Source organism: Onychomys torridus, chromosome 8, assembly GCF_903995425.1.
Source record: "Onychomys torridus chromosome 8, mOncTor1.1, whole genome shotgun sequence".
Taxonomy (NCBI): Eukaryota; Metazoa; Chordata; class Mammalia; order Rodentia; family Cricetidae; genus Onychomys; species Onychomys torridus.
In genome coordinates, this window is record NC_050450.1 from 107910171 (window position 1) to 107930743 (window position 20573).

The 20573-nt window shown below is 51.1% G+C and overlaps 1 protein-coding gene across 7 annotated transcripts in view; it reads left to right on the top strand.

Annotated features, from left to right (window-relative positions):
- Baiap2 (BAR/IMD domain containing adaptor protein 2) overlaps positions 1-20573 on the top strand; it is a 70191-nt gene that overhangs the window by 34501 nt on the left and 15117 nt on the right. For all 7 annotated transcript variants that reach the window (XR_004945627.1, XM_036195623.1, XM_036195627.1 and 4 more), the window contains exons 4-6: positions 6493-6554; positions 7116-7187; positions 7717-7854. Coding sequence is in view for 6 of the 7 variants with exons in the window: in XM_036195623.1 (XP_036051516.1) it covers positions 6493-6554; positions 7116-7187; positions 7717-7854 (272 nt within the window). In the remaining variant the exon portion in view is untranslated. The remainder of the gene's footprint in view (positions 1-6492; positions 6555-7115; positions 7188-7716; positions 7855-20573) is intronic.

Genomic DNA, 20573 nt, shown 5'->3' on the forward strand with positions numbered 1-20573 from the left:
TATATAACTAAGAGGGCCTCAAAAATGTACATCATGCCTAGCATGATGGTGGCACACACCTTCAATCCTAGCACTCAGGAGGCAGAGGTGGATCTCTGTGAGTTCAAGGCCAGCCTGGTCTACATAGCAAGTTCCAGGACAGCCAGATCTACAGAGTGAGACCATGTCTCAAAACAACAACAAGGGCTGGAGAGATGGCTCAGAGGTTAAGAGCACTGACTGCTCTTCCAAAGGTCTTGAGTTCAATTCCTAGCAACCACATGGTGGCTCACAACCATCTGTAATGAGATCTGGCACCCTCTTCTGGATACATAATAAATAAATAAATCTTTAAAAACAACAACAACAAAAGAATGTATATCACAGGCATTGGAGAGATAACAAAGAGATTAAAGAACACTGCCTGGTTCCCAGCATCCACATGGCCACTCACAACCATTTGTAACTCCAGTTCAGTAGAGTCATCAGCCAGTCTGGCCTCCATGGCACCAGGCACACATGTGGTACCTAGATATCTATGTATCTATATACGCATTCAGACAACACACACAATGTTAAGTGTACAGCAAGGAGACTGAGCATGTGACTAACACTTAGAACTATCATGAACCTGCAGACCTTCTGTCACTGCTGCACTGTTTACAAAGAGTTATTTGGATAGTTTTATGTTAATTTAACACAAGCTATAGTCATCTCAGAGGAGAGAACTTCGATTGAGAACATATCTCTGTAAGATTATGCTGTAGGCAAACCTGTGGAGTGTTTTCTTAATTAGTGATTGATGAGGGAGGGCCTAGCCCATTGTTGATAGGGCCATCCCTGGGCTGGTGGTCCTGGGTTCTATAAGAAAGCAGGCTGAGCAAGCCAGGAAGAGCAAGTCAGTAAGCAGCACCCCTCCATAGCCTGTGCATCTGCTCCTGCTCCCAGGTTCCTATCCTTTTGAGTTCCTGTCCTGGATTCCTTTAATGATGAACTCAGGGTTAGACGTGTAAACTAAATAAACCCACAGCTGCTTTTGGTTGTGATGTTTTATCACATCAGTAATAACCCTAAATAAGATAGGAACTGGTACCAGGAGTAGAGTTTAAGAACAGATCTTATAGAATGAATCCATATAGAGAGATAGATGATGTAAAGAGAGAGAAGGGAAATTTACTAGAATGGCTTACAGGCTATGGTCTGGTTAGTCAAACAATGGCTGTCTACCTGTGGAAGGCCCAAGAGTCCAAGCTATCCACAAAGCTGGATATCTCAGCTGAGCTTCAGTATACTCCAGAATCCCAAAGAAGTCAGTTCTAATGTCAGTCAAAGAGCGGACTTGCAGTGAGAGCAAGCAGGCAAGCAGCCTAGAGACATGTCTTTCCACCCATGGAGTAGTAATTGGCCACAGAAAAGGAGTCCTCTAGGTGTGGTGGTACACACCTGTGATCCCGGAGGCAGAGGCAGGAGGATCAGGAGTTCAAGGTTCTCTAAAGCTATATAGTGAGTTTGCACCTGAGTCCAGTATCTCAGAGAAACAAACAAAAGGGAAGGGAAAGGAGGGGTTCTCTGGCCTCAGCTGCAGCACAGGTGGGCATTGGAGGTGGAGTACCAACAGGGGTGATTGGCAGCACCCAGATGGCATTGGAGGTGTACCCCAGTTCTCATATTTTCCCTAAGAAAGGGACATTTTCACGTGGATCAGATTGTACACTAACCTTCCAAATGTGAAGCCAGGTTACTAATAGTACCAGAAATGTTTAAAACTGAGACATTGGGTGACATGCAGGGTGACTCATTGATGGCTGACCTTTCAGCTGCTTGACTCACGCTGTACCTTGGTAGAAGTTGAGGAGGGTGTGGTCTCCTGCTATGGCTGCCTGTGTTTTTCGACTTTTATCCCAAATGACATGTGTTGTCTCTGGCACCCACATGTGCTTTTGGGGGTCTACCTCCTATGTTCCCAAATATTTGGGGTTCTGGAACCCTCCTGCCCCCAGCTGTCCCTAGCCCCATTGTCACCCTAAGTTACTGCTTCCCTACTTTGATGTGCTAAGGCTGACTCAGTGCCCTGGAGTGCCAGGGGCTCCCATCCCTCTGTGCCAGGGCCTTGGGACAAGCCATCTGGGTGCTGCTGCCTGTCACCCCTGTTGATACCCCACTCCCTGGAGAGGTTCATGAGGTGGCAGCTCTCTGTAAAGGTTTACCCTCCTTCACTCACTGTTTGCTCTGGCACATTGGGCCTCCTTCCCCAATCGGATCCGGTTTTTCAAGTTTAGGGCCCACCTGCGTTGTGTCCCCAGAGCTCTAGGTTCCCAGGGCTTGGGCGGATTCTGCCCTGGCTGAGGCTGGATAGAAAGCCTCTTCCTGTGGCTGGAGAGGTTGCTCGGTGGTCAAGAGTCCATACTGCTGTTACAGAGGACTCAAGCTTGGTTCTGAGCACCTATATCAGAGGCTCACAGCTGCCTGTAACTCCAGCCTCAGGGGATTTGATGACCTCTTCTGGCCTCCAAGAATACCTGCACTCATGTGCACATACCCCCCACCATAATTAAAAATAATAAAAATCTTTCTTAAAAAGAAAGAAAGCGGGGTTGGGGATTTAGCTCAGTGGTAGAGCGCTTGCCTAGCAAGCACAAGGCTCTGGGTTCGGTCCTCAGCTCCGGCAAAAAGAAAAGAAAAGAAAGAAAGAAAGCGTCTTCCTCACAGCACAGCACACCTGAGAAGATCTTTCTAGAAAGGGGGAAGATGGGAAATCATAGAAGCCACAATGAGGGCTCAGCCCCTGATTCTCTGTCCCTGCTGGCCTGCAGCCCTTCAGATGCAAGAAGTATGTAAGGACCAACACACAAAACTTCTAGTAGCTTCTGGCAGAAATCAATACCCCTGGCCAGGGACTCCACCTCTGCAGCAGGTGCTCAGGGTGGCTAGATGTACTTCTCCTGCATGGTGTGTTCATGGTACTGCAGGGGTTAAGTGCTGGCGGCTGTGCACGCTCAAGCTCCACTGCACGTGGCTTCCTGCAGCTGCTTGTAAAATGCAGTTTAAAAATTCACCATGTGGGCTGATTTTGCACAGTACCAGCTTGCAGCTAGAACACACAACACTCATGCACACACACGTGTACCCTCTTCTGTGCCTTTGCCTATGTGGGCCCCTGCATACATACCCATTATATGTGGGGCTTGGGACAGGCTACCCAGCTATGGCTCTGAGCTGAGGGTTCTAGTGGAACAGGGTGTCTGCTCTGTGTCTGAGTGTTGACACATCTCAGATGGAGTATAACTGCTGCCCTGTTGGATCTGACACCCATCACCAGAATAAAATCCTATGAGAAACTTCACACACCCTTGGGCATCACTAGTTCCCCTTTAAGGATCTGCTGTTTGATTACACTGCTTTCCAAGGTTCTTGAATTGGCATGTGCTGCTTTTGTGGGTAGGGGAAAGTTTTCTGTTTGGTCTTGACATTAGCTTGTAATTCTGGGCCTAAAGCATGTAGCCAGAGAAGAGAGCAGCAACCTAAAGGGAGATTTCTAGCTAAGTGCATAGTTTGGTTGCTACTGCCCCATTCCTCCTCTGTAGACCTTATGCCCTTTTGAGGAGTTGGTTGCATAGGCATTGTCCTCAGGAAGGGTGTGTGTAATCCAAAGCTGAGAGAGTAGGGCCAGTGCTGCCAAGGACTCAGGTGGGTTCCCTGCCAAGCCAGACCTCATGCCTATTGTGGTCGCCTGCTTCCCACTTAGGTATAATTATAGCCCATTCCCAGGTGTCTGCAACCTTGAGAACCAGGAGATAGACCCAAGACCCTCCGAGTAATAGGAACGTGATCAAGCAAAGTCCAGAGTGCTTCCCTGGGTGCTTCCCTGTCTTGAGGCCAAAGGGTTTCCATCCTACGGAACTTACAGGTGCAGAAAAGCACAGAGGACCCTGGGACTTGCCACTTGTGTACTTATATTTCTTGCTTGCACACCGGTGGCTTCTGGTCTGAGAGTAGAAAGCTCTCACCTGTGGCTTTGGGTTTCCTGTGAGCCCTGTTCTGAGCATGTGGGACACTGCCCTGATGACTTGCTGAATAGTCGACATGCCTGTGAGTGTGTGCTGGTGGCCTCTTCTCATGGGGACTGTGCCTGTGGCCTTGCACCTCTCTCTCCCCTGGCTTCACCATTTATCTCAGTGCCTCTCCTCAAACCAGGGATAAGGGACCAGGCTCACATTGAATTCTGTCCCCATGTGGTCCCTAGTCCCCTCAGGCATATCAGAGTCCAGGTCCAGAGTGGGCTAGAAGTAGGACTTCCATCCTCTTTAGAGGGGTCTGAAAACCCAAGGCTGCTTGCTCTGTCCCTCTGTGTGTAGGTTGTCACTTTGTGACCACAGCTTCCTCTTGACAATACACAGTTATGGCAGCCCTGTCATCTCTAGTGATGCAGTTTCTGGGGTGGTCATCGTACCATTGCCATGGAGGCTCTATCCAGGACTGTGGTCATAGACACTTAGGGCATGGTGGTGGGCAGATGCCTGTGCTGAAGTTTTCACCAAGTGACTCAGGTGGTTTGTACAAAGCTCCAGGCAACGGTTGGGTTTGCCCTTTGACCACAAGGATGACCTACAGGGAAGTGGTAAGCAAGCAGGGTGGGGCTGGTGTGGTAAGTTGTGGATCTGGCTGCTGACCACCCTGCCTGCTGACTTGGAGAGTCCTTTTCTACTGACTGGGGCCAGTTGGCTGGTGTGGCCTTGCAAGCTATGCTAACTGGTGTAGGAAATCTGTACAATGCCTGATCTTCAGTCAGTGTTCAGTGTCCCTGTGGTCATTGGAATTAAAACAACAGCTTGTGGGATTAAGAGTGTTCCGAAGAATCTGACCTCCTTGGGTCCAGATGAACTCCCAGGGGAAAGCTGATGTGCTGGAGGAAGATACCCTCCAGCTAGAGTTCCTGTTGTCAGAGGATTTCTTCCGGTTTCCAGCTGGCGATGGTGGGTGCCAGAGCGGGACTGTTGGAGAGAGAAACCTCTGGAAGGACTCGGGCGCAGCGAAGTAGCACATGCTCTAGCCTCCAGGCAAAGGCATAGGCTCCCCTTCTCTGTTTGTGTCCATAGCACCTAGCCAGTGTCCCAGACCCCCCAGAAGGATTTACCAGATAGTTGTCAATCAGGCAAGTGGAGCCAGACTTACAGGTGAGATGGGTCTGTGGCAGAGAGGGCAGGCAGCCTTGTTGGTCTTGGTTGGGGCATTGTGTACCTGACCCCATTACATGTCCCCTGTGGCCACTGAGCATGAGACTCTGAGCATGACTTGGGGTTTCAGACCCCTGAAAAAAGAACAGGAGTTAGGAGCTCATGCTCAGTTGACAACAGGAGGTATATGATGGTCAAGTATACAGGGTACCTAGCCAAGACCCTTAGGGCTGCTTGCCTGACATGGAGCCCTCATTCATAGGTACGGAGTGGGAGATAGGTGCTGGGATTTGATTTGATCATTGCTGTACTTAAAAGAAAGTGTGCCTGGCCCTTGGTCTTCAAGGCTCCTCCTTTCTACTTCCTTTCTGTTGTATCCTTGTCAAAAGCAGGAGGTGAGTATATGGCAGCTTAGTGATGACCCTGCAGACTGTTGGGGCTCAGCTCAGCCCAATACTGGGCAAACCCAGGCATTAGTTCAGCCTGGAGTGTGTGCCATAGGCAAGTGGGTATGAGCTAGGATGTCCAAGCTGGAAAAGTCCTGGATGGTGTTGACTGCTGAGCTGACAACCTCTGTTGTCTCGGTCTACCCTTCACAGGTAGGCCAAGGCACATCAGTGTCCCTGGAGTGTTGATGTCCTGGGGAAATGCTTATGGAGTCATGGCCATGCCCAGTGCTCTGTGGCATGTGAACCTAGGCCTCCTGCTAAGCTGGTCCACAGCAGCAGTCCACCTTCCTGTTCTGGGCCCACCAGCTCTGCTGACTCCAGAGTCACTGGCATGCCATTGGTAAAAAGGGCACACTCTGCCAGGGTAAGTGGTTCTGAGACCACTTTGTCCTCCCAGTGCCAGTGCCAGATGAGGACCCAGGGCCCAGAAGGACATTCAGCCTTTTACTAAGTTTTCATGGGAACTGGCAATGAAGCCTTGGGACAGAGAGGGTAGTTTCCTGTGCCTTGCACAGGGAGGTGTGTCTGCCCTGGTGTAGGGCTCAGTCCATCATTGGCTGATTGGTGTGTGAATGAGTATGAGGTCTGTGTAGGTGCCCATTTGTGCTGTACCCAGGTAAAAGCCTGTCTACACAGATTCTTCTGTCCCATGTCTCTGGGACACATGCTTCAGGGTGGACATTTGAGCTCCCCACAAAGGATGCCAGGCACTCTAATTCAGATTCTAACCCTCATCACTTTAGACTTTTCTGTTTCTTCTTCCCCTCCCACCTATCTTTGTTTCCCAGAAGCTCCTCTGTCTAGAGTCACAGAACTTCTGTGGTATCCAGTGTTTAGTCCTGGTGTAGGCTCAGTGATTGGAAATATCTAACCCACTTTCTTCCCTCCAGGGGATGTCCTCTTCCAGATGGCCGAAGTTCACCGGCAGATCCAGAACCAGCTGGAGGAGATGGTGAGTGAGGCCTCTGGGACCTCCTCCTTGGGTTCAAGGAACGTACATGTGTGAACAGGGAAACCAGGTGTCAGCTGAAGAGGACTGGCCATGTGCTTTATCTGTGTGTCCATTCGGACTTCCATAACCACGTAGTCAGGGACAGGGACACAGGTCACACGAGTTACAGGAACATGTCTGGGTCAGTTGGCCACAAGGACCTGTAATGTGCCAATAGAGTCGGCTCCATGGAAGAGTCACCTGTGCCTGGATGATAGCCCCAGCCAGGTCCCAGTTCTTGCTGCTGATGGGCGGCAAAGTCAGATTTTTCTCTAGACTCAGGTCCGGTTCCTTCAACCTTTGCTTGAATGATCCAGCAGAGGGAGGCTAGTGGAAATGGGATGTCAAGGCTTTGAAAAGCTTCTGTCTAGTCTTCACCTTTAGGAGCCTCCTGGCTCCATGGGGCCTGTATGGCTCTGGAAGGTTCTCCTTCCATGGTACCTTGCTCCAGGCTGGCTCTGCTCCCATCCCCTGCACCATGCCTCACAACTGCCTAATGGTCTATTTCCTCCCTGCGTCCAGCTGAAGTCTTTTCACAATGAGCTGCTCACACAGCTGGAACAGAAGGTAGAGCTGGACTCCAGGTATCTGAGTGTAAGTACACCCTGTGCCATTCCTGCTGGGTCACTGGTGCCAGCCTCTGCCTCTGCCTGCACACCTGTCCCCTAGGCCTGAAAGTTTATTTTCCCTCTGGACTCCCACCCTAGTGACCTAGAGAAGAGCCCATTGCATGTGGCGTGCATGTGCAGCGTCCCTGCCTCTCAGCCTCTTGTCATATAGCTGATGACTTGGCTTGTACTGTAGAACCCACACGAGTGCCTTGTCCGTGCCTCACTGTCCTTGCCTGTTAGCCAAGGCTACTATAGTACTCACCACATGAGTTATGGCTTTGTACCTGCTATCAGAGCCAGGGAAGGAGGACAGGCTGCTTCTCGGGCCTAATTTTGGTCTTGGAGACTGGGGGTCCGCCAGAGGAAGACAGGGAGGAGGTCTGCAGCTGTGACCCCGCCTCACTCTGGCCAGCTGGAATCTGCTGTGGCTAGGGAGTGGGAAGGATTGAGGAGGGAGCACCACACTGCCTGTGAGGCTCACAGGCCTCCGTGGTTGTATCATGGATCCCCAGGCTGCACTGAAGAAATACCAAACAGAACAGAGAAGCAAAGGTGACGCCCTGGACAAGTGTCAGGCTGAACTGAAGAAGCTACGCAAGAAGAGCCAAGGCAGCAAGAACCCTCAGAAGTACTCGGACAAGGAACTGCAGGTGGGCCGCGGCTGCAGGGATGGTTAACTTAGCAAAGATGCCAGGAACGTTCTCAGCTACCAAACAAAGGCTCAGGCTAAGCCCTCCCCTTATCCCTCTGGATTCTTGCCCAGGAGCCAGACCCCAGACTGCTATTGCAATCAATCTATGATCTCCCATCCTAGGCCGACCAGTCAAGGTCATCTGTGGACGATGGCCCTGGAGGCTTCCAAGGGCCGGCGGTTCATTGCCATTTTCTCTATTGTTCCACCAGCATGGCAGGTGCTGTGTGCTGATCAGGTTTAGGATATTGTGGTCAGACTAGCACTTAGAACCACAGGCAGTGTCCTGATACTGAGCAGTCCAAGAAACCCCTCACCTACTCTTGCAGCCCTAGTTGCATAGATAACAAGGTATACAACAGGATGCGCAGTGTTTGTAGAGGAGGCACCAGGAAATATAGTCACAGGGCCTGGAGAGGACAAGGTGTGCTCCAGGATCTCGCTGTGTAGACCAGGCTGGCCTCGAACTCACAGAGATCCACCTGGCTCTGCCTCCCAAGTGCTGAGATTAAAGGCGTGTGCCACCACTGCCAAGCCGGGGTCCCCACTTTTTAAGTGTAGCATGAGACAGCACCCATCACCCAAGGCATGTGATGTTCCTCTTGTGCCCATGATGCCTCTGACTTCCCTCCTGGGCACAGGAGAGTAGGGAAGGCCGAGAACGCCAAGCTGTACTTCTTCCTTGATCGTGGTGTCAGCGCAAGTCAGCAGCTCCAAGGTGGCCTAGGAGAGTTGTCTCTAAGCACATGCAGGCCTGAAGAGGGATTTCACAGGCCAGTGGGGGACCCTGCCATGAGTCCATCTGCCCTAAACGAGAGAGCAGGCTCAGACAGCACTCTTCATGTACAGAGTTGCAATAGCAGGAAGCTTAAGGTCCCTGCACCTCTGCCACTGCTATCTCATGTACAGCATTTGCAGTAGCGTGTACATTTTTCTGAGTCCAGGGTCTTTGTTTTGGTCACCTACATGTATGTTTGTGTGTGTGAAGGTGCATGTGTAGACACATACATATGTGTGAAGATGTACGCAGAGGCCAGGGGATAGCCTTAGGTCATTCTTTCTTAGGCTCTTTCTATCTTCTCTCTTCTCAGAGAACTGACTTGGAACTTGCCAAGTAGGTTAGGCTGACTGGCCAGCAAGCCCCCATCTCTGCTTCTCCAGTGCTGGAATTACAAGTGCAGTCCACCACATCTAGGTTTATTTGTGGTTTGTGGGGGTTTTTTGTTTTGTTTTGTTTTGTTTTTTTATGTGGATTCTGGGGCCCACACTCAGGTCTTCATACTTGCAAAACAAACACTTTAACAACTAGTATGGCTCTCAACCTACTTTAGTATTTTTGTTTGTTTGTTTTTCAAGACATGGTTTCTCAGTGTGTAGCCCTGGCTGTCGTGGAACTCCTTTGTAGACCAGGCTGGCCTTGAACTCAGAAATCTGCCTGTCTCTGCCTCCTGAGTACTGGTATTAAAGGCATGCGCCACCACGGCCCAGCTACTTTAGGGTTTTTTTGTTGTTTTTTTCTTGTGTTTTTTTTTTTGTTTTGCCAGAGCTGAGGACTGAACCCAGGGCCTTGCACTCTCTACCACTGAGCTAAATCCCTAACCCCTACTTTAGTATTTTTAATGACCATCTGTGACCCATGGCTGCCTCTAAGGACATGTACACAGGTTGAGGCTGTCACCAAGGGAGGCTGTGAGTCATCTGGAGTTGTTCTTGGACAGATTTCTCAGTTGAGCAGTAGGATTGAGAAGCAGATACACATCACAGGGTCCAGTTGCTGTGCCTTTTGTCGTTCATCTCTCAGAAGAGCTGGCCAGCAGACAGCACCCTGGGAAGGGAGTAGGCTCTTTAGTGCAGGTGTGGGCTATGCTGGAGGGATTTCCATGTGTGAGTACAGAACCTGGAGGGAACCTTCCGGGCACCGGTTCAACAGCCTGGTATTGGGGGCTGGCTCATCTTGTTTTTCCCCTGGTGACAGTCTTATTTAGATGTTATACACTATGGAATACACTTAAAATCTACAATACAGTGGGTTTTAGTCTATTTTTAGAAATGTACGACCATCGCCCCAATCGGCAGCAGTTTACAAACCTAAAAAGAACCCATATCCAGCAGCCTTCACCCCTATCTGCCCCTCCCCCACACCATCATCTACCTACTCTCCCCTCTCAGGAACACCTACCTGCTTTCTGTCTCTGTAGATCTCCATGTTCTAGACATCAGCTGTGACTGAGTCACACCGTGTGACTTTGAATCTGGCTTCTTGCACAGAGCGTGTTTTCAAGGTCTGTCCATGTTGAGCATGAATTTGTCAATCTCTCACCGCCAAATCAGTATTTTTCTATCCATGGTTGAATGGCCTTCCTTTACAAGGATGGTTGATCTCTCTTCTCAGTCCCAGGCCTATCCTTTTTTTTTTTTTTTTTAATGTTTTTAAGTGTGTGTTTTAACTCATAAACTCATATGTATGGATTTTTGTCTGCACACCACATGTGTGCCTTCCAGAGGAGGGAGTCAAAGCCCTAGCACTGGAGTTACAGATCATCGTAAGTTGTCATGTGGGTGCTGGGAATTGAACTTGGGTCTTCTGCAAGAGCAGCAAGTGCTCTTAACCCCTGAGCCAGGCCTTTCCTTTATTAGCTGGCCATGCACTGTGGCAAGATCACTGAGAGTCACCCTGTGCATCTCCATCTAAGGCTGGGATATGAATAGGACCTAGCTGAGGGCATCCTAGGGCTCAGGAAAGGGCAGAGCCCGCTGTGAAGGCCAAAGCCGAAGGCTCCGTTTTCATCTTATTCACGTGTGGCTCAGAGGCTCATCTCCCCCTTTCACTTTGCTTTCCTTCTTTCTCTCAGGCCTGCCCCTTCCCCACCTCCCTAATGTCAACCATCTTAAGAAAAGCCCTGATCCACTCACTCTAGTCTTGGCTGCTGGCCCTAGAACCAAGGGTAGAACTTGCTCCCCTTAGCTGCCTGTGGCTATGACTCTCGTCTTCTGTATGGCACTGGGAAGGCCTTTTCTCACAGACAGAAATGCCTGCTGCCCATTGTATACTCCAGCCCTTCAGGGGCTGCCCAGAACTTTCTGGGTTCCTGCTTCCCATGAGACTGTAGTTGCCCCCTCCTCAGTGGGTCCTGGTTTGACCTGACAGGCTGGGGTGTGGAAGAGACCTGGATATCTTGCCCTGCTTCAGCCCTTGTGGGCTTCATGGTTTTGAGCAAGGTGAGGCTTTTCACTTCCTAACCCGAGTTACACCATGTGTCTTTGTGTCTGGCTTTTTGCACTGAGCGTGTTTTCAAGGTCTTCCATGGTTTTCCATTTTGTTGATCATGAGTTCATCACTCCTTTTCACACATATGAAGCATGGCTCCTGCTGCCTGTGAGGACGCTATAGGTACAGAGTGTCTGGCAGTAGAACTGAAGCTGCTGTGGTAGGCTCATCCTGATTATATGAAAGTATCTCAATAAAACACGAGTAACCCCAAATTCAGCCGCCTACCGCTCAGGCTCCCATGACTGAGTGTAACGGTTTAGCTCCGACAGGATGAGGGTGTTCATGTCCCCCCAGTAGGTGTCCTTAGAGGTCAGAGCAGATGCTGGCACACTGGGAAAGGATAGTGACATTATGGCCAGGTGCTTGCCCGACCTGAGTTGACTGAGACCGTGAGAGAGCGTGGCACTGAGCTCCAGGTGATCATAAGGTGGCCTCCAGTGAGTGCTGCCTGGAGAGTCCTGTGGGAGCAGTTGGAGGTGGCATAAGCCAGTGCCATGATGGCACCCCAGGCTTGAGGATGTCACATGCCAACCTAGTTCTGGTTTTTGTTGTTGCTGGTGGTGGTGGTAGTTTTTCGAGACAGGGGTTCTCTGTAGCTTTGGAGGCTTTCCTGGACTAGCTCTGTAGACCAGGCTAGCTTCGAACTCACAGAGATCCGTCTGCCTCTGCCTCCCGAGTGCTGGGATTACAGGTGTGCGCCACCACCGCCTGGCTCCTAGTTCTTATCCAGGCTTTCCTTTGGCCTGTCCCAGACATGAGTACATAGTTTTGCCAGGTCCTTCCCTGCCCAAGCCCAGGGCTCTTACTCAGCTGCCTCTTTGCTCAAGAATTGGCTCTTGGGCTGGAGAGATGGCTCAGAGGTTAAGAGCACCGACTGCTCTTCCAGAGGTCCTGAGTTCAATTCCCAGCAACCACATGGTGGCTCACAACCATCTGTAATGACATCTGGCACCCTCTTCTGTATACATAATAAGTAAATAAATCTTTTTTTTTCTTTTTTCTTTTTTTTTCTTTGAGCTGAGGATCAAACCCAAGGCCTTGTGCTTGCCAGGCAAGCACTCTACCACTGAGCTAAATCCCCAACCCAAAGATTTTATTTATTATGTATACAGCATATATGGCCAGAAGAGGGCACCAGGCCTTATTACAGATGGTTGTGAGTCACCATGTGGTTGCTGGGAATTGAACTCAGGACCTTTGGAAGAGCAGTTGGTGCTCTTAACCTCTGAGCCATCTCTCCAGTCCCCCACCTTTTTTTTTTTTTTTTTTCTTCGAGACAGGGTTTCTCTGTGTAGCTTTGTCCCTTTCCTGGATCTCGCTCTGTAGACCAGGCTGACCTCAAACTCACAGAGATCCGCCTGGCTCTGCCTCCCCAGTACTGGGATTAAAGGCGTGTGCCACCACCGCCTGGCCAAATAAATCTCTTAAAAAAAAAAAAAAAGAAAAGAAAAGAAAAGAAAAGAAAAAAGAATTGGCTCTTTGCCTTCCTTAAGGCCACAGGCAGCATTAAACTGGCCTGTCCTCTCTTGGGCACAGCCTCCAAGTCCTCTCCAAAGCTCTTTTTCCCTATTAGTGAGGTAGAGCCTTCTGTCCTGGCTTTTTCCTCTGAATATGGACAAGAAGGACCTACTCCACTACCACCTTCCACCCACAGTATAAATATGCTGCTCTCTTCCTGGGCCCTTCTCCTTCCCACCTCTCCAAACTTCCTCTTCTTTGCCCCTCTGTGGCAAACAGCGCTTTGACCCTTAGCAAGCAAAATGTTTCATATCTGTATGTTCCTCTAGAGAAGATCCATGTCCTGTGTTTCTCTGGTCCCTCAGTGGATAGCCTATACTTACCCAGTTGTGTCAGGTTGGATCTACATCTCGAGTTGCTGCTGTTGTTGGCAGGCTGTGTGTTGGGGGTAGGATATTAGAGATCAAACCTAGGGCCTTATGTATGCTGGGCAAGTGCTCTACCTCTAAGCTATGTTTATCTATCTATACATTTATATCTATAGATAGTTCTTTTTGGGGGTCTTGCCTAAATTGTCCAGGCTAACCTTAAACTCACTCTGCAACTCAGGCAGGTATTGAACTTGGATTCTTCTGCTTCATCTGCAGGCCTGTGATACCACCATCCCTGACTGTTTCCTAAGATTAGCAAGGGAGCACCAGAGACAGTATTTCTGATGCCCAAGCAGACAGGCAGGGATGTTCTTGGAGTTGTTCCCCTGATAACTTTTGAGGGTAGAGTATTGGTATATGGCTGCCCTGGTTCCTCTGAGCTGGGTGAAGGCACACTGGCTACCATATTAGAGTATCTTGTCAGCCTTGCTACAACCAATCAGGCTACTCAAGAACCTGTATCCCTGATACAGGTCCTACAGACTCCCAAAGCCTTTGCAAACTTGGCCAGGGATCCCATCTAACCTATGCATAGGCTGCCAGCAGCTAAGCAGGGACCTGGGGCCCTTCAGAATGGCAGCATCTTCCCCTTCAAGGGGAGGAAATGCTTGAGCATGTGAGCTGAGCTGAACCCCTCTCCTCTGCAAGGTCTAGACCCTCCACAGTGGCCCCATCCCTGCTCAGGCCCCATCACTCCAGGTTGGCCTCACAGGGGTTGTTGTGGATCTAAAGACTTTGGCAAGGTGTTGGTTACTAGAGAAAGATCCTTTGCTTCCCATAGTTTCCTATTTCTTAACTCCTCCCAAGCTGGCCTGCAGGTGGGTCTAGTAGCTGAGTCCATAGCCCATAGTCAGCTAGGGGCTTAGAGGTCTTCACTGGCTCTTGTAATGTTATGTCCACTAGCAACATTAGCAGAGATGCCCACATTCTGTTACTTGGGTGAGGACAGGATTATAGTCTTCTAGGGCTCCTAGAACTACTACTTAAGTTAACCAGGAAGGTGGGGACTTGACTGCTGATAGTGGGAATTGACCCCATGCCCTAGGATGGCCTGAGTGTGTCTTAAGAGCATAAGTATCATAGGAACAGAGGCCTTGACTCAGTGTCTCAGTTCACCTAGTTGCTCCAGCCTAGAGAGGGCTTCCCTGCTGCCTTGAGATGCCCTTTTGTATATCTGAGGTTTCTTCACTCTGTATGCCAGAGCCAGGCAGGGTCAGACCATGGTGAGCCTAGGGTTCAGAAAGTCAAATGTAGGCCAGTGTGGACATCTCCTATGAGGAGGACAGCCTGGGACAGGCCAGCTTGAGACCCATGAGCCTCACCAAAGCCTCCTAACAACAGCCACTGTTGGAGAAGGAGGTGCATGCATTTGGCTACCATAGTCCCAGCAGCCCTGGTCTTGTCAAGTATGTACATTGTTGGCCTTAGCTTTTTGTTGAGTGTGGTCCCCTTCCCTGCCCCTGAGAAGTGAACAGTATATCTCAAGACCTGGTTCCTCTGATCTACCAACCGGGTCCCTGGTGTGGTTGGTGCCTAACACAGTAGAGGACTCCTCAGTTGCATGTGCAGGGGTTCTTAGAGTTCTTGGGAACAGGAACTCACTGAGTGAGCCTAAGGCTACCGAACATCAGGAAGCTGAGCCTCTGGAGCTCATGGTGACAGGCTGGAGCCTTCAGGAGTACTGACCTGGCATACAGCCCCACCATGTGCTGACCTCTCTCATAGCCTCCCTTCTTCTGGGCTCTGGCGAGGCTGGACTAAGGACAGGCTGTTTACCAGAGGGTGGTCACTGAACTCAAATGTTGTAGGAGACAGAACTGCCCAGGGCTAGGGAGATGTGAGGTTGCCAGACTGGGGAAGCAGGGACCCCCAACAGCAGTGTCTAGGTTTTCAGGTGAGAACTGCCTGGTTAAGAACTGCTCAGAACTGAGCATGTTGAGAGTGCCAGGAAAAAAAAAAACAAAAAAAACTAATTTTAATTATAGGTCAGATAATGGGAGCTTAGAAACATTTGGGGCCCTAACTGGGACGGGTAGTTTTACAAGAATAGGGGAAGTTCTGAGAGCCATCTCTCATGGCCTAAGGGTATTGCCCTGATGTGGCCCTTCCCTCCAACACAGTCTATCACCACAGGGCTGCCACCAGGCATCGAGAAGCACACGTGAGGTAGGAAAAGGTGTCCCCAGCTCAGAAACTGAGGGATGTGGCCATCTCTTTGGGATTCTTGCCTTCCTCTCAAGGCAAGGGAGAGGGACCTATGACTCAGCCCCGCTGAGGTGAGGGGAGAGCAACCCCAGAATATGCAGGTGCCTGGCTCCCTTTTATCCAGCCCGTATCCTCCCTCCCATCCTCCAGGGATGAGGTGGATGTGAGATGCTGGCCCAATAGCCTCAAAGCCTCTGGTAATTCTACTAGTCAGTCGCCCAACGAGCTAGTATCCCAGGGACTCCTAAGCAAAGAGACTGAGTGGATATGGTGGTGTCTCCCTTTCCACCATGTCACTCATGGGCAGTCCTTACCCAGCACCCTGGGCAGAGCTGGGTGTGCCGTTGTGTTTGGGCCTGGATTCCTTTTGGTTTTGACTCCTCCCCTAACCTAGGTCTTGTTAGAACAAGACAGGCACAAATGATGGCCTCTGAGAACACAGTGCTGCCTTTGCTCTGTGACTTGCCATCCCCTGCTTAACCGGCCCTTACCCCCAGGAAGAGCGTGTGAGGAAAAGCCTTAGGAACCTGTAGGGCAGAGGGCCTGCCAATGCAATGCCTGTAGGTGTGTGCTAGGCTTTGGGAGAGCAGTTTGTCTTTCCTTACCCTTGTGCTCACTCTGAGGGAGAGGCAGCTGAGATGGCAGCTTTGTGCTAAAGCCCCGAAGACCATGTAAGAGCCCAGAGAAAAGCAGCTGGAAGTGGGTAGGCAGGCCTAACCCCACTCAAGATCACCCTGAGATGGATCTGACCCCGTGGAAGGGCTCCTCTGCCTGACTCGCTGTCGGCACGGGGTTCTACTGCTGGTAGAGAGCATGCCAGGTTCCCTGTTCAGGCCAGCTGTCCTTGCTCCTCTCTGAGATGACATAGGAAGGTGAGCAGGTGCAGGCTAGCTGTGTAAAAAGAGGGAACTGGTCAATGTCCTAGGTGGGTGCCCACCTTAGAGGGTGGGGAGAAAGTGCCCACAGTGCTCTCACGGGGTCTGGGTCTGGGTGTCACGGGGGCTCTCTACCGCCGGAGCTTTCACTTGTCCCCTGTGGGTTTGTCAGTTCACTCTATTTAAAGGGCTGTATAATTAACAAGGCAAAGATCAAATAACCATAGCTGAGGTCTTCACAGAGTGTAATAGCAGAGGCTGGCCTGTCTGGAGTGTAATGTGGTCTGGGTGATGTGCCCTCACTCCAGCAGACAGCATGGAAGTTCTGTTCAGCTCTGGCTCCCAGAGACGATGAAGTGCAGGCCTGGCACCCAGCGGGTCCTCACACTGTAGCATCACACGGTCAGATGAGGAAGGCTGCCAGGTTCTGTCCTTATAAAGCTGTCCTGGGGATCACCCCATAACCACACCCATCTCTTGGGGCCTCCTGGGGTCAGCCTTGGCTGGCCTGTACCACTTGGTCCCATTGACAGACAGTTTTGAAAGTTGTTTCTAACATTAATTTTGCCATGGACTAAAATGTCCTCAAAAGGTAATGTGCTAGAAACCATTAGAATAGCTAGTCCTGCCATCTGCCAGTTGTGGGCAAGATAGCCCCAACCCTGTCTACCCACGGTCAACATCTGCTGGCTCCATGCACTGCCCTGGGTGCCAGGCCCTTCATACTAAGGGAGGCTTTTCCTTGGCTTCTGGTCTCATGACTTCAGACAACATGGAGTGTCGGGTGCTTGCTGTTTCCTCCTACCCAGCACAGCCCAGGGGTTCTGAGTTGTCTCCTTGGGAGTCATGGCCCCCAGAGGTAACAATGGGACCAAACCTCATAAGCTCATTCATGAGCTGTAGGGGACCTTGGGCAGTCCAGGGGTTTGACAGTTGTGGGAAAGCCTCAGTGGTCATTGGGTAGGGTGAACCACAACAGCTTCAGATTTTTCTAGAACATCCCCCCCCCCCCCCCTGAGTCACCGGCTGGCTCTGGAGCAGAGGAGACACACTTTCCAGTCACTTCTGTCTTCTCAGATTACAGGGCTGTTCTGCTGGGGTGACTAAGCGGGAGCGTTTTTCTGTGGGTCTTAAATGCTTTCTGTTGGGCGTTTCTATAGTACTGTCTCCATAGCACCCAGCTAAGCAAGGAGCTGTGAGGCAATGTGGGGCGGGTGGGGACAGCGGGAACCTGGCCACTGTGGGGACAGGCTTGATGCCATTTTAAATGGCCCGGTGCCAAGCCATCAGCAGTGCGGGCTGTGTTCTGTGCACTGTGCTCTCCAGAAAGTGTGGGTGTTCCACCACTCTGGAGTGCCCTGTCCACTCGACTGATGGAGGGGCTTGGAGACTTGAAGGCCAGCTGCCATCTGTCCCTGTCCTGCCGTCTTCCTTGCAAGGGGACACTTCACTTGGCCCAGATTTCCAGGATCTTCCTAGTAAAATTGTGGTCTGTCTGTGAGGAGTCAGTGACCTGGAAAAGGAGGTCAGGGAAGTCGGTGGTTATTCCTAGACAGAAGTGGCAGCCACGTGTCACTGGCAGGCTTTGCTGTGCTGCTGCCCGATGCCTTAGGACCAAGGCTGAAGCTTGCCTTCCTCCGGGTCTGACTGGAGCTGATGATGTCAGCCTAGACGGGCGTGTGGTCCAGGGCTCTTCCCTGCCTCCCAGCTGGGAATTCTTAGCAGTCCCTGAAGTGTGCTGCTCTGAGGCCATTTCTCCCTTTCCTTGAACCACCCCTAGGTGCCCGGAATGACGTGTTAGGCTACTTTTATTCCTAGGGGTACTTAAGTAAGTGGAAATCTTAAAAATGAAACACCATGCCCTCCTAACTCACAAGCTGCCGGTCCTGATAATGAGGCCAGGCCCCGTGCCCGTACCCTGCACTCCGGGGAGCTGAAAGCTTGAGAAAAGGATGTACGCACGCAGCCTACAAACCCAGAAACTGCTAATGGTGGGCTGGTTTCAGGCCTCAGTTTGGAAGGTTCTGTTCTCGGGGCAAGGAGACCCAGAGGGCCTTGTGGCCTGGTTATACTGCTGTCCTAGGTGACAGTTCCAAGTGGAGCCATTTCTGAAGTCCCCTAGATAATGAAACAATGCAGATTATCACTGACACTCTGCTGCTGAGCCCTTCTGGCTAATGTTGTCCTTGAGAAGTCTCTGGAAGAGAACAGTGGCCCCAGGATCCTGAGCTGGCCACCAAGCTGAGGTGTGTGTGTGTGTATGTGTGTGTGTGTTCTCGTGTCCATTTCCCTGTGCCCAAGGTCAGGTCTTAGAAATCAAGTCTTAGAAACTACTTACAGCCTAGTTGAGCCCCGAAGGCCAGAGTGCCCTAGCCCCAGACAATTGCTGGCCTGGGACAGAACGAGTGAGACCCAGGAGGCCCGTGCTAGTGTTGCCCTGTGTGATGACTGCCAGGTGCGCTCCTCCTCCCTGACCCCTGAGTATGCCTGGTCTCATCTCACCAGTCTTTCCTAAAGCTCAGGAAGGAGCTCACACCTGGCTGAGCCTCCTCCAAAGCTCCCTGGAGTGCAGGGGAGGTTCGGGGAGCAGGAAGCCCTGGTAGGCGCATGTTGCATAACCAGAGGAAAAGTACTTGGCGCTGTGGAGGAGAGAGAGGAGGATCAGAGAGAGTTGGCCTCGCCATCACAACAGCGGAGCCCAGTCAGGCTGGAAAATCTCTCTCCCCTGGTATTCTGACTTCTCTCTTTACAAGAGAGTCCCACCCAGCAGACCTGTGGCTGGGCCCTGCTGCCCCTTGAGAGGACCACTCATGCTGGTCCTGCCAGAGGAGAGGGCTGGAGTTTAACGTGGGGCTGCAGGGGCAGAAGCATCGAGGTGTGTAGGTTTAGTGACAAGAGTATGGCAGGCCTTGACCTTAGAGGGATATGTGCTGGCCATCAGGCAGAGTTGTACATGCACTGGTAGCCACAGTGAGGACCAGCCCCCACCCAGCTGGGCTTCCCCCTCCTCTGTCCCTCCAGCTGAGCCCTGTGTGGGGAGATGCTAAGGGAACAGCCTGCTCCAACCCCCTCTGTCGCCCACGGCTCAGCCGCCCACCCACGCTGAGTCAGAGCTCCGAGGTGCCTGTGAGTCAGCTGTGAGCACCCTGGCAGCTCAGGCCTGCCCCCTGCTGGAAGATGGCCACACTAGGAAGCACTTCTTAAACAGCTGCTCCTGGGCAGCAAGGCTGGCTGAGCACTCTGCTCCAGGCTGTGCGGTTCAGCCTTAGTGGGGTGGGCACAGGATGTGCACTGGAGAGGTGTCTCAGGTGTTTCCTAACAGAAAATTCCAGCCTACACCTGTATGTGAATAGGCCTTTTCTGACATTCAGACGGTTTGATTATCACAGTAGGGTTTAGCTATAGAACCAAGTTCCACACACTGCTACCAGGCCTTGGGTGCATACCCTTGCAGCCAGGTGTCACAGAGGGACCAGCAGAGAAGTTAGAGGCGTGAGCAATACTCCTCCCAGAGACAAAGCCCTAGGCTGACCTGTCACCATTGTGCCTTCTCCATCTCAGGAAGAACTCAAGGAAAGCTGGGCATGGTGATGTGTGCTTCAGCCCACATGTGCCCCTGACCTGGGGTGCTAACGCTGGCCATCACAGTCCTTCTCTCAAACTGCCGCTTTCCCGATTTTCTACCTATGGCTGACTTTCTTCAGTGTGGCCCTTTGTCTAGTAGTTTCTTTTGGTGTGGATGGCTTCTATCTATTTTGAAGCTTTCTTTCAAATTGTGAGCTACACTTAACTGATACAAGTCACCATTTTAACCATTAGGTGAACACTCAGAGCAGGAGCACTGTCTTTGGTTGGTTGGTTGGTTGGTTGAAGAATGATAAGGTCTCAGGTATCCTAGGTTATCCTTGGACTTCTGTATAGCTCAGAAGACCTTCAGGAGTGTTGGGAATACTGCCATGAAGCACTACACCTTTACACTGTACAGGGATGGAGCCCAGGCTTGTGCATGCAAGACAAGCACTCTGCCAGCTGAACTCCATCCCCCTTTTGTTTTATTTTTGTGGTACTACGGGTGGAACCCAGGGCATCTCTTGTGCTATGCAAGTGCCTACCACTGAGCTACACTTTCAGTTCAGAACACCTGTCTTCATGGCGTGTGTCAGCACGTCCATCCATCCCCAAAATCTCTTTATCTTTACAGTGTAAGATTGTCCCCACTAAATGTCACCTGATGCCATCTCCCTTCTTATCTCCATAGAATTGACTCCCCTGAGCTCTATGGATTCCCCAGTCCTCTGTCTTGGCACACTTAGAGTGGGTACTTTGGTCTGGAGGTGTGTACAGGTCTTGGGGGCTTTTTGGCAAGAACCTTCCTGGGTAGCTTATGTGTCCCCAGAAAGCTCAAGAGAGGTTGAGAAGAGACAGTTATTTGTGGCCA